General features: G+C 38.9%; 1 protein-coding gene across 3 annotated transcripts; it reads right to left on the reverse strand.

The window, feature by feature from the left end:
* Positions 1-543: 543 nt before the first annotated feature.
* dmtf1 (cyclin D binding myb-like transcription factor 1) lies at positions 544-12,087 on the reverse strand. Of its 3 annotated transcripts, none has more exons than XM_046874294.1 (17): positions 11,976-12,087; positions 10,505-10,617; positions 9,223-9,345; positions 9,059-9,144; positions 8,835-8,934; positions 8,674-8,750; positions 7,577-7,734; positions 7,458-7,490; positions 7,262-7,371; positions 5,834-6,062; positions 5,562-5,713; positions 4,442-4,594; positions 4,260-4,345; positions 3,741-3,899; positions 2,863-3,087; positions 1,442-1,577; positions 544-1,201 (listed from the first exon to the last, which is right to left on the reverse strand). In XM_046874294.1, the coding sequence occupies exons 2-17, from the start codon at positions 10,608-10,610 to the stop codon at positions 1,164-1,166; spliced, it is 1,971 nt and encodes a 656-aa protein (XP_046730250.1). In that variant the 5' UTR covers positions 10,611-10,617; positions 11,976-12,087; the 3' UTR covers positions 544-1,163. The 3 variants fall into 3 exon arrangements, with proteins under 3 accessions (XP_046730250.1, XP_046730251.1, XP_046730249.1); XM_046874295.1 differs by lacking the exon at positions 11,976-12,087 and adding an exon at positions 11,852-11,956; XM_046874293.1 differs by lacking the exon at positions 11,976-12,087 and adding an exon at positions 11,771-11,789.
* Positions 12,088-12,532: the final 445 nt, after the last annotated feature.

The following is a 12,532-nucleotide window of genomic DNA, read 5'->3' on the forward strand; positions in this document are numbered from 1 at the left end:
TGAAATACTTTGCCATGCCTCTTGGTGTTCTTCAGTAGTAGGAGATGAAATCCCAGAGCAGTTCAATAGGATTTAGGTGTGGTGACTGGCAGGCAATTCCATGTTAGATATTACTTACAGAGCCTGGGCACATATTTCGGGTTGTTGTCTTGTTGTATGGTGACGTCGGTCCAGAAGGAATTGCATGGTGTTGAAGTACGGAATGGTAGCCATGTTGGTTTAGTTTTCCTTTCACCCTAAAAAAAGTCTCCATTCCTTCAAAACAACCCCAAATCATTAAGCTTCCACCTCCATGTTTGAGTGTGGGGGTGAGGCAGTCTGCTCTCAACATCTCTCATCATCTCTCATGTTCTCCATCCTACATAAGTTTTACTATTAGAACCAAAAATGTCACATTTGTACTCTTTCGTTTGCAATGTGTTTTTACCTTTCCCCCTTGTGTGTTGCTTATAAACAAATTGAACCTGCGTGTCTCGAAAACAAAAGTTGTGTGTATGAATGCATTTTTTTTGTACTTTTAGAAAAAGCAGAAAATGCTAAAAGCACGGCGAATAACGTTTCGTTTATTCAATAAATAAACACAGGACCATACACTCACATAGAAAATGTAACCATTTTGATAAATTAATATCTGTCCAGTCAAGAGGACGCCTTGGTGTTTGGCCAAACACGCTATAAGAACAGAACATGGAGACAGTGCAAAATTTCATAAAATGTGGAAGAGAAAGCAGGACCTCCGTAAAATTGTCAGGTTTCAGTGTAATGCTTTTGTTTTCAGTGGACTGTAAAAAAAGAAAAGTGAATGAATGCACGTCCTCCATAACCGCATTCTGTGGCCAGTTCTACAAATATTCAGACTTTATACAGATCCATCAAAGTAAACATTGTGTGTATGTGTGTGTTTTCTCCCTGTGATTCCTGCTTATGACGACTGGCTCAGTGTGTTCGCGTTAAATCGAAGGAACGGGTTTGGCAACGTGCAGGAAACGAGATGCGCATGTTTCCTGACTCTCCCAGTTTATGGTATTCATAATACTTGCCCTCTACAGCAGGATGTGTTGAGAACGGTGGCTCGTTCACCCACAAACACCGGACGTTCTCTTTGCATTAGACACACAACAACGACAGCACGGCTTGTAACAAGCCTCTGGTACAGCTGCTCATCAGTCTGATCCTTCCTCCTGGTTCTGTAGAATGGGATCTGTGGAGGAAAACAAATTATTTCAATTTTATTGGTAGATCCCTTTTAATGATGGATATCATCCCAAGGCAGCTTTACACAGATACATGTGTAAGGTTATACAATTTAAATGTACATATTAGCCTATACAATTATCCCTAACTGTTAATGTGAATCACTAACACACACATCTGGATTAAAGAAGTAAAAAAATATATATATAGAAATACAGTGAGCTCAGCATCAGCGATGAATTATGACCTGTTAGTGTACCGACGGGGAGGACAGAGTCAGTGGTGATGTCACTGGTGGGGATGAAGCTGCCCGGTGATGGGACGATTAGTACCGCGCTGTCACCAATGCCACTGCTCACCACGTCCTCCTTTAACGTCGAACTCTAATGTAGAAAAAAGAACAGGACAGATGTGGTTACATGTGTAGAAAAGACTGGGGTCCAATATTTATATTTCATTTATTATTATTTTTAATGTTTCTTTTTATAACGATTTTGATAAATAATAGCATATTACAGTTTTTCCTCAGTTGTTTAACCTCCACATCTTTTAGTCACTTTGTGCGCATCATGAAAGCAATTTCCTGTTTCTTTGATTTAATTGCGAATGCTTTGGTATATTCATGTAATCGATTGTGAACACATAATATATTATACACGTTTCACATGAATATTTTTAACCCCTCAAAACATTTGGGCATCAGCTCATTGCAACAGATTTGTGCAGATGAATCTTGACTTTAACTAACGTAGGGAAGTGTATGGCATCAAATCAAAGGTGAATCTCGTGAACTTGTTATTCTGATGGCATCATATTTACATTTACTGCTTTGCAAATATTAAGGATGACTCGAGAAATGCTTCTAGGCAACTGAGAAAAACTAACAATAAACAGACAGGTGATTATCACCTGCTATCAAAAGCTCGAATTATACAATATTCTTAGGAATATTAAACAAATGATTTTACTGGTTTTGAATGATAAATCATACAAAAAGTTGTAATTTTAGTAATCTTAGTAGTCTTACTGTATTTATTAATATTATCTACTTATTTATAATCATTATTTTTTTTAATTATCATGTCACAGAGGTGAAGCTCAATATCAAATTCTAAAAAACAAGTCATTATTCCGTCCTTAAGTTATTTCTAGATCCGAATGGCTTTTATATAAAAAAACAATCTTCTAAAATCTAAAGAAAAATGTATAACAAAAAAAGCTGTTAATATGATACAAAACATGTACATAACATTTACACTGTATTGCCAAAAGTTTGCGGACACCTGGTCATGAGTATGGTATGTGCTTTTTGAGCGTCGCACTGCACATTTAGTCTCAATTCGCTCTTATAATTCCCTCCGCTCTTCTGGGAAGCTGTTCCATGGGATTTTGATGTTTGCTTGTGCAGATTTGTGCTCATCAGCCACATGGGTGTGAGTAAAGTCAGGTACTGATGTAGATGAGGTGAGAAGACCTCGGGTGCAGTCAGGGTTCCAATTCATCCCAAAGGTGTTTAATCAGAATGGAGATCTTCCACTCCAAAGCATGCAAACCATACGGCTTTAGTTTTAGTGAAACCTGACACGTGGTTTATTATTTCAACTTTAAATTACAAAAATGAAAAGTTCGAGGATGTTTTACACTGAAGAAAAAAACGTCCCCCAGTACCTTATCCATTGAGTTCTCTTGCATGTCTTCAGAGATCTGTTTACTCGACTCCTCCCCTTCCTCTGAGCACTCCGGCCCCTCTGCGGCCTCCTCATTGGCCAAGTCCTGCTCCGATGTCAACTCTGATTGGTTAAGTGGGTCAGGAAGGTCTTCTGATGTCACTGTCTGGATTATGATCCCAGGTTGAGACATTTGCACTGTAACGTTGTCGCTCAGGTTGTCTCCCTGATCATCAGATGTAAGAAAATTACAGTGAAATCAATCATTCATCATCGGGACATCCAAGCATTTGTAATAGAGGTCGACCGATATGGGATTTTCTCTGGCTAAAATTTAGAAATCAGGGCAGCCGATGGTCGATATGTGATGCTGGTTTTTTTTGGCTGATTTTCTTCTTTCCTCTAATTAAATCTAACAGTTAATTAATAAGAAGTGACACAGAAAATTGCTTAAATTCGAGGCGGAGCTCGTCGGTGAGAAATTCAGCTATTCAGCTTAGCGACTGAGCACACGAAAAAAAAATGGTACTGATGAAAGCAAACAACTTTCGGAGTAAAGAGGGAACACAGACAATCATTTTTGCTCTTGTCTTTGCAACTTAGCAGACATGATTGATAAAAACGACCCGAATCTGTTAGTAATGATCGCAGCAGGTGAAAACGCTGCTTGCTTTTATATATTCACAGACTACTGCCACCTGCGGGTATGGGAGAATTATGTTCTCTCGCACAAATGCAGTTTGCAGCAAGTGCAGTTTGCAGCACAATCGGCCGATGCCAATTAATTAGAAAAAAGACAGAAAATTGGCCAGAGTAATTCACCTGATCAATTGGTCAACCTCTAGTTTTTAATGCATTCGAGTGAGTAAAAAGACTCACGGTGAGGCTGTGCAAGATAATCTGTTCTGGTGAGCCAGGTGATCCAGCTGCTGCGAGTGTAACGGTAGAATTGGCAGAGAGCGTGAGCGGCAGGCTTTGATTGGAACCTGTCTGGAGGAAATAAGTACCAGGGGTGCCTGTGGGCTGCAAGTGGAAGGACTGAAGAGAAAGAGAAAAGAAACCAGGGGTAACAATAAAAAAAAGTCTTCATTTTTTTTCTCTGTAATAAGCACATAGTCCAACATGAATTATGACACTTAATAAAGTGGCAGAAAAGTTATTATAGTTAAAAAGAAGTATCTTCAATTTTTATACTACTGCTTAATATTACATATTAATAAATACATTAAGCCTCCCTTTATATCACAGCATTGAATTCTGCAGGAAATGTGATATTTAGGAAGCTGATGAGCTCAGAATGTTTCTGGTTTGCATTAATGTGCTCCAATAAACAAATTACATTCGAATAACAAGATTTGGGTATAACCTTTAATCTTCCACATATATTTTAACACTCACTGGCAGGAGTTCGAACGTCTGTAACGCTCCAGAGTTCAGCGTGATCGTGCCGCTTTCAGAGCTCGCACTCGTACTATCCGATGAAGCTGCACACAAGAGACAAATTCAACACACTGCTCTGAGCTCCGACATTGTGCACAGGGTTGAACACAAGACACAGCGAGTTACAGGATTACGCTCACAGACGTGTGTGATCTGGACAGGGATCTGGACAGGGATCTGTAATGCAGTGACGGGGCTGGACGAGGTGTGGACAGAGTGCGAGCCCACCACCACCACTTTGTTCACTGTGGACGAGGGAGCTTCGACGACGTCCTGCAGTCCTTTCAGCAAGACTGTAATATCACACACAAAGATTTTTGTCTCGATTTACATTCTTTTTGACGCAAGCTGAAACGTGTGTCCTAAAATAGATTTATGAAAGAAAAGCTCTTTAATTTCATTTGTGCATTAGAGAAAAATCATTAGACTGCAACACTTAGTCTTCTGCTTCTTTTGGGGTCTCCACAGCGGATTATCGGTCTCAATACCACCCTGTCCTTTACATCTGCCTCTCTCAAACCAACCACCTGCAGGTCTTCCCTCACCACATCCATAAACCTCCTCCTTTTTCTTCTGCCTGGTGGCTCCATCCTCAGCATTCTTCCACTGATATACCCCCATGTCCCTCCTCTGCACATGACCAAACCATCTCCTCTCTCACCTTGTCTTCAATATGTCCTCCCTGCACTGTCGCTCTAATAAACTCATTTCTAATCCTGTCCATCGTCGTCACTCCCGGCGTCTTCAACTCTGTCACGTTCAGCTGCGCCTCCTGTATTTTTCTCAATGCCACCGTTTCTATACATACAACAATAGCAGGTCTCACCACCGTCAGAACACTTATAGTAATATAATTAAAACTAGAGGTAATACCAGAGTTACTGTAGAGATGCGTTCCAATAACCCCATCGTAATTTGAAAATATCGTAAGTCGAGACATGGCCTTGCCTACCCAGGAGTATTAAAGAACGGTGATCAGTATGGAGCAGTAAACTGTAATCTGTTACTAATTCAAAACCGTCGTAACTCTGGAACTATTGATATATAAAGCTATATTATGACTATATAATTCATATTTTATTCATATATTATGCTATACAATGTTAAAAATATATGGCTTGCAACCAGCTTTAACAGACAATTTTACAAAGCAGATTTCCAGAACGCTGGGTCAAGATCTAGAGTAACTAGATCTAGAGTCTCATGTGTAATATGTGTACTCTATATAGTTTGTTTTTGCGGGGGTTTTGTTTCGCTTACCAGGAAACGGAAGGTCTTTGTGATTGGACACTTGTCTTTTAATGGTCCACCATTTGCTCCGGAGCCACTGAGGAGAGCGAACACTGCTCCATCCCTCAGCCAAAATGTCCCAGTTTATTTCGTTCTCATCCTCCACTGCCAGCTCGATTATCCTACACACACTTTCAATTAATATCCACCAGTCGCTTCCTGATAAATGACAAATCCAAACACTTCCCATTGCACAAATGCTTAGGTTTCTCTCTCTCTCTCTCGCTCTCATACACACAGACCTGCGGATAAGGTTGATATCGTCCTCTTTGGTCCATTCTGTGCCTCCGCTCTGCTTCCAGTTTAGGTAGTTGAGCCATTTGGAGCGACACTGTTTCTCAGAGCGCGTGCCAACCAGATCAGCCACTGATGCCCACGAAACACCCTGAGTCACCACGTCACCAGCCTCTGTACCCGTCAGCTCATGCACAACCTCCGTCAGCCTCCTCTCTTCTTCCTCTGTCCATTTACCTGAGCAGCAGGGACAGGATTATTAAAAAACAACTCACTCCAACTCCTCTGATTGCCTTTATTTCTGAACCCCCAAGAATAAGGAGTTTTTACCTTCCGGACCATAAGTGACGCTGATAATACATGTTTTCGAATATATAAGACCATGAAAACTTTTTTTTTTTTTAAACCTTTATATTTCCCCCAGAATCAATTGGAATGGATTTTTCCATGCATTTGACTTTTATTACTTTTCACTCATTTTGATTTCTCACCCTATTTACTTTCATTTTACAAATTAAGTTTCTCATTTATTATTATTTATTTACATTTACAACATTCGTTTCCTGCGACTGAAGTTAGTCAACCTCATCTGTTTGAACAGTTGCTTATGCGCAGCGCAGGACAGAGGAACGCGGTTCAGACGGAAGTGTAGTGAGTGTTCAGTAGTGAGAGTAAAACATCACTTCTACCCTGAAAGCCAATTCTTCCTCAATTGTCTTCAGGTCAGGGATACTTATTTAAAAAATAAAAGTGCACAAATCATATAATATCACACACAAATATTTTTGATCGGAAATGACTACTGGATTTTGAAATATTAAACGAAAAAAAAAGTATTGTCATTTTATAAGCATTCTTGGCTGTTTTTAATCAATTGTCATTTACCCTAGGAAAGAAAAAAACACCTCTCATGGGCCAAATGTGAACTGGTTTCCATCTGTGAGGGTGAAGAAGCTTGCAAAGCTTAGAGGATGTTTCTTTGCTTTGCACTTTCAGGTTGAAAAAACAGAAGGAGGTGTTAGCTCACAGGTTAAGGCATTGGACTTAAGGTCATGAGCTCAAATCCCAGCCGCACCAAGCTGACACTCCTGGGACCCTTAACCCCATTGATTCTCAAATGTATAAATAAAATGAAAATATATCTCACTCTAAAAAAGAGCATCTGCCAAATTCTATAAATGTAAATTAGTGATTAAGAGGGCATTGGACTTCTGAGAAGAAATTCAAGAACTCAAGTACCACCATCACTAGGTGCCACTGCTGGGCCCTTGAGTAAGGCCCTTAACCCTTAACTGCTCATTTGTATGAATGAGATCATTTTAATTCGTGCTGGTTAAAGGCGTCTGCCAAAAGCAGAAACGTAAAAATTGCCTAACAGCAATAATGAATTTTATTAATAGTGTTCTTGAATTGTAAGCTGTGTTTTTTGCTCTAACCTGTATGACACGTGTCCTTCATTAATCTGCAGCGGTCTTTCACTGACGAGGCGCTGCGTCCCAGAGCTGCCCCGATGGTGGCCCAGTCGTTCCCATGCTTCTGCCTGAGTCTGATCAGATAAACACCAACACTTACTTAAAAACAAGCAAATATCGAATCCCCAGACTCAAAACACGGTGATTAAACAGCACTCACTCTTTCAGCTTTTCAATTTCCTCTTGTGTGTATCTGCAAATAAGAAAAAAAAAAAAAACTCTTCTAGTATCAGTGCAGACGTGTGAGTGCATGTGTGCACTGAGAGTCTGCGTACTTACTTGCCTACGTGGTTGCGATTGTCATACATGCGCAACACGCGCCTGTAAACAGCGAACAGCGGACGATTCAAACCCCACGCGATGCTACGGTAAAAATCCTTTCGCTCTTCTTTCGACATTTCAAAGATGATCTCTGAAGGGTCCTGAAGCCCACGGTTCTGTGATCACAAGGGACAGGAAATACAGCTCGTAAAAATGTCCACTAAACAGAAACTGTTGGAGTCAGGTCTTTTTTTCTCAATAGGACATTATTACTAAAATTGAGCGTTAGTGAAAAGTGTAGTGAAAATTTATGAACGATGAACATTTAGCACAAAAAAATGATACAACCGATGCAAAAGTTTTGACTCCCCTATGGACTTTGAATTAATAAAAAACAAACTTCAAGGTGTTTTTAATTAAATTTAATATAATACATTTAAATCTTCGAAAGCTATAACTAGAGGTTGACCGATTAATCGGCACTGTTTGATTACTGGAACTACTGGCAAAAATCCATACTGGTAGTTTTTCCGGCTTGCGGTCTGCTGTCGTTACAGGAGTGACCTCTAGAGGCGAGTCACAAATGCCATGTGCTGTTTGTTATCTTTACAATTTATTATTTATTAATTATATAGTTATATGTATTAATTCATATATTTATATTTATTTCATTTAGCACATTTTTTGATTCAGTACTGTCCTGTATTTTTTAAATAAAATTCAGAAGTATTTTTCCTTTACACAATTTACTAGCAGGATACATATAATATTGTTTAAATGATTATTTTCATGGACACCTCATTTCTTGTCCTTTCTCCTAAGAATGCTTTACAGTCAATTAAAAAATCTGTTTGGGTTTAACAGACACAATGCTTTGTGCCCCCCTTTCAATCACACTGAAACTAGCCAATCGAATGTCGCTATAAGCCCAAGTATGTGAAAGGGGGCAGATCACGCTTTTGACAGACCGAAGCAGCATGAGGAGCAGTGGCTAAGGATCACTTCATGAGTCTCACAGTAGTTCTGGGTTTCTTCATTTTCACCCGTGAATGATTTATATTTTAATATCGCTGCTCCTATTGTATGTCCCTAAATAATTCACGAGGTGATCTTACCTTGAGGTAGTTTTCAATGTTACTCATCAATATATCAATCTCCTCCTTTGACCACATCCCCTGTTTCCACTTGTGACCTACAAGAAGAGTGACGTGTTAGACAACTGATCATCACGCAAGCACTTGGATCCTGCCAGTTTACAGTTCAGTGTTGATTGCACCTTTGTTCACGAGAGTGTTCTTGTCCTCTTTCGTCGTAAACCAGGCTTGGCTGACTGCCGTCACGTCTGTGGATTTCCTTGCGGAGGACAACTTCTCATCCTGCACAAATTCAGACAGAGCGCTTTATAAACCATGTCTTCAGTGTTCAGAAAGCGAAATGTCACACGTGGACTAAGTGCCTCCAGCTTAAAACGTATACATACACACACAGACACACGAATACCTGCGATTGATCTTCGTTCTCCTGATCCAGATCTTTCATTTCCGTCGCCGTCATCGTCACCTCAAAGCTCTCCTCGCGCTCTGAAACTGAAACGTGAACGCCACATGTGAATGTTTTTGCCTCAGAGCGTTCATGATGTGCCTATTTAAACTGCGAGGGCTTACGTGGAAGTGCGACAACCGAGTACGCAGACGGCGTGGACGCGGGGTCGTCCGTGTCCTCACTAGACAATCGCAGTCGTTTGTGAATGGGCTCGGCTTCCTCGTCCGACCCCACCGGCCCGTCATCTGGAAAAAACATTTTAGGGCAGAGAGTAAAGTATCTGGGATTTGGTGTGCGACTCAACATGGGCGTTAATTCTAGAGTTAAGAGAGAATCAAAGGATTTGTTGATACTTTTAGCACAGTTTAAACTCTAACCACAGAAGAAATCCTTTTTAATCTGAATCAAATAAATCCAAAAGCATGATAGACTCCAGTATTAGAATGCAAACTTAGACATTTGGAATAGTTTACTGGAAGTCTTTTCAAAAGTGTGGAAAGCTTTTTCTGTGATTCGCGCTGGATCTCCGCAATAGTGTCAAAACAGCGATCTTTGAGCTGGATATTCATCTTCGGGAAAAGACTGAAGTCCGAAGGAACCAAATCTGGTGAGTAAGGTGGGTGCGGAAGTGAGATCACGTTGTTCCAGGCGACAAACTCACGTGTGAGAAGAGCTCGTGACAGGGCACTTATGTGGTCAGAATATCACCAGTTGCACAGCTCCCGCTGTACACAGGATTATGTCTTTGACTTATGAAGGTCGGTGCTCCCTGTGACTCCGTGGGCAGCCTTGTGCTGTCATCTGTTGGCGTGTTACAAAACTAGTCAAACCCTTTTGATGCCAACTCGTTTAGAATGTCGGAGACCTTTTTTTAAAAATAATATATATAATATATATAATAATATATATATTTATATACTTTTTATTTTTATTTAAATAAAACAGGAGTAAAAGATTGTTAATTATTTAAAAGATAAAATGCATAGTTCATTTTAATACGTTTCTACATTATTCCGAGGTTCCTATTTAATTGCAAGCAGTGTGTAATATTTGCCATGTTTGTCCAAAAGGCCAGATTTTCCTCACATTGATTCTCTTCCACAAAAACGTGTTCAGATGAAACTCATTTGGATTTGATGTAAAACTTTGTAAAGGATTTTTGCATGAACTTGCTCAGGTGCATGATCTCTTTAAATCCGAAAGAAGACACACTTCAAACTGGAAAACTCTTACACTTATGTCTATATTTCAAAAACTGCAGTTTTCAAGTTGTTTTTGTTAATATTATAAATTTCATGTGCTTTTATACACCCAATGTATCTCCATGCTCATTTGCGCACGCACACACACACACACACACACACACACACACACACACACACACACACACACACACACACTGACCGTTCTGAGCACAGTGCAGGATGATGGTACCATCAGTGTCCTGGGTGAAAGTGACAGAACTGACAGAGTCCAAAGCCACGGAGCCTGAGACATTTCCTGCGTTCATGCTCTGCCTGAAACACACACACAAAAAAAACAACACCAAAATTATACATGTGATCCTGTATGGAATAATATAAAGCAGGAACACTACAAGTAGTTTATTCTGTGGACATTGTTTTTAAGCACACCATCATCATGGCTTTGTCTCAATAGCAGATATCAGAACCAGATCAGTATCAGGTATCAGAGCTCTTTTAGAATGCTGGGATTTAAACTCATCACCTTTACGATCAGAAGCCCAACACCTTAAACACCTTCCACTACTTGGATCACTATTACAACAAAACGGTGAAATCCACTTCACATGCGTGGAGTCTATGGTCTATAAGCTGTGCACGCACACACACACACACACACACACACACACACACACACACACACACCACCTAACATGATATTCAAGAACATAAATTATGCATCATGGCAGAGGTGTGACTTTCGACATAAATAAATAAACATACACAATGAAACAATTTAATAATAATAATAATAATAATAATAATAATAATAATAAAGTAACTATTTATTAACTTTATCTACTTTACATTAAATTTATGTAAAAACATAGATTTGTTTCACCATCTTTAAGGTGTAAAATTCACTTCAGTAGTCAAACAAATAAAGCAGTTTATGACAATAATAACAACAATAATAATAACAATAATAAATTAAATAAATACATTAATTCATTTCACATCCTTGCAATCTACTAAAAACTTTTATTTTGCAGAAAAGAGATCAAATAAACTTTTTGTACTAACTTACACTTGGTCAAAGTAATACTACTAATAATAAAACAAATAACTTTATTTACATTAAGATAAAAAATGTGATGTTTCAAGATGTTTAAGGTGTAAAATACACTGTCAAAACCGATGAAGCAGTTTGTGACAATAGAAATAACAATAATAATAATAACATAATAGATTTGTATTGTAATTATGCAACTCCTAATATTAACAATAAATGTGGATATATTTATTTCACATCTTCAGTACAGTTTCAAACATCTTGCAAGCATTTATTCTGTACATGATGTAAAATATTTCTCTAACAGATGTGACTATCATAATTTTTTCTCGGAATGAAGCCTGAGATTGAGTGTAAGTGCAGTGTGATGTGCTATAATGTGATGTGCTCAGTACACTGTTTATGGTTCAGTACATGAGCAGCTGCAGGCAGCAGAATAAAGAAGCAGAGAAAAAGAAAAGCAGACGCCATGTTCGCTCGGAAATTCAGCTCTACCCCGCCGCTGACTTCCACCTCAGTGTGTCAGAGTCTACATGCTCCAAGATTTCATCTCAGAAACGCGCTGTACAGAAGCCGAGCTCGCCGAGGACTCATTTTAATGTTTGATTTTACTACTTACTTCCTGTTTTGGGTCCGGGCACTTCGCAGGGACCAGGATGAGCCAAATACCAGGATGGAGAAAAAAAAAGCGAGGCTCTTTTCACAGACCGGAAATGACTAATGCTCACTTCCGGTTGAAATATCACAAATTTATCGGTTGATTAAATATCATTGATTATTAATGTAAGACCCGATATATATATTTTTTATCCCTTCAAATAGATTTTAATAGTATTTTAATAATTATAATTATTTTCGACATACCGGGTTTCGCGTTCAGACATTATTATTTATTTTGGAAACAGCACCACCTTGTGTAAACTACGATTATTGCTGGACATTAGTAGCCAGACCTGTACAAATTATGCAATTAAAAAATATACAGTATACCGTTCCAGACCGTTCCAGACCGTTCCTCTTATAAACCTTTCCTCTGCTCTTAAACACTTTCAATATTCTTAAACTTACGTAATTTTAAAATATAACATTCGTGGGTACTCACAAGTGGATATTTTCTATATTGGTTTAAATAATTTATTTTATTTTTTTTTAGGCTAGAAAATGCTTATTTTACCG

The sequence above is a fragment of the Silurus meridionalis genome, chromosome 18 (genome assembly GCF_014805685.1).
Source record: "Silurus meridionalis isolate SWU-2019-XX chromosome 18, ASM1480568v1, whole genome shotgun sequence".
Classification (NCBI taxonomy): domain Eukaryota; kingdom Metazoa; phylum Chordata; class Actinopteri; order Siluriformes; family Siluridae; genus Silurus; species Silurus meridionalis.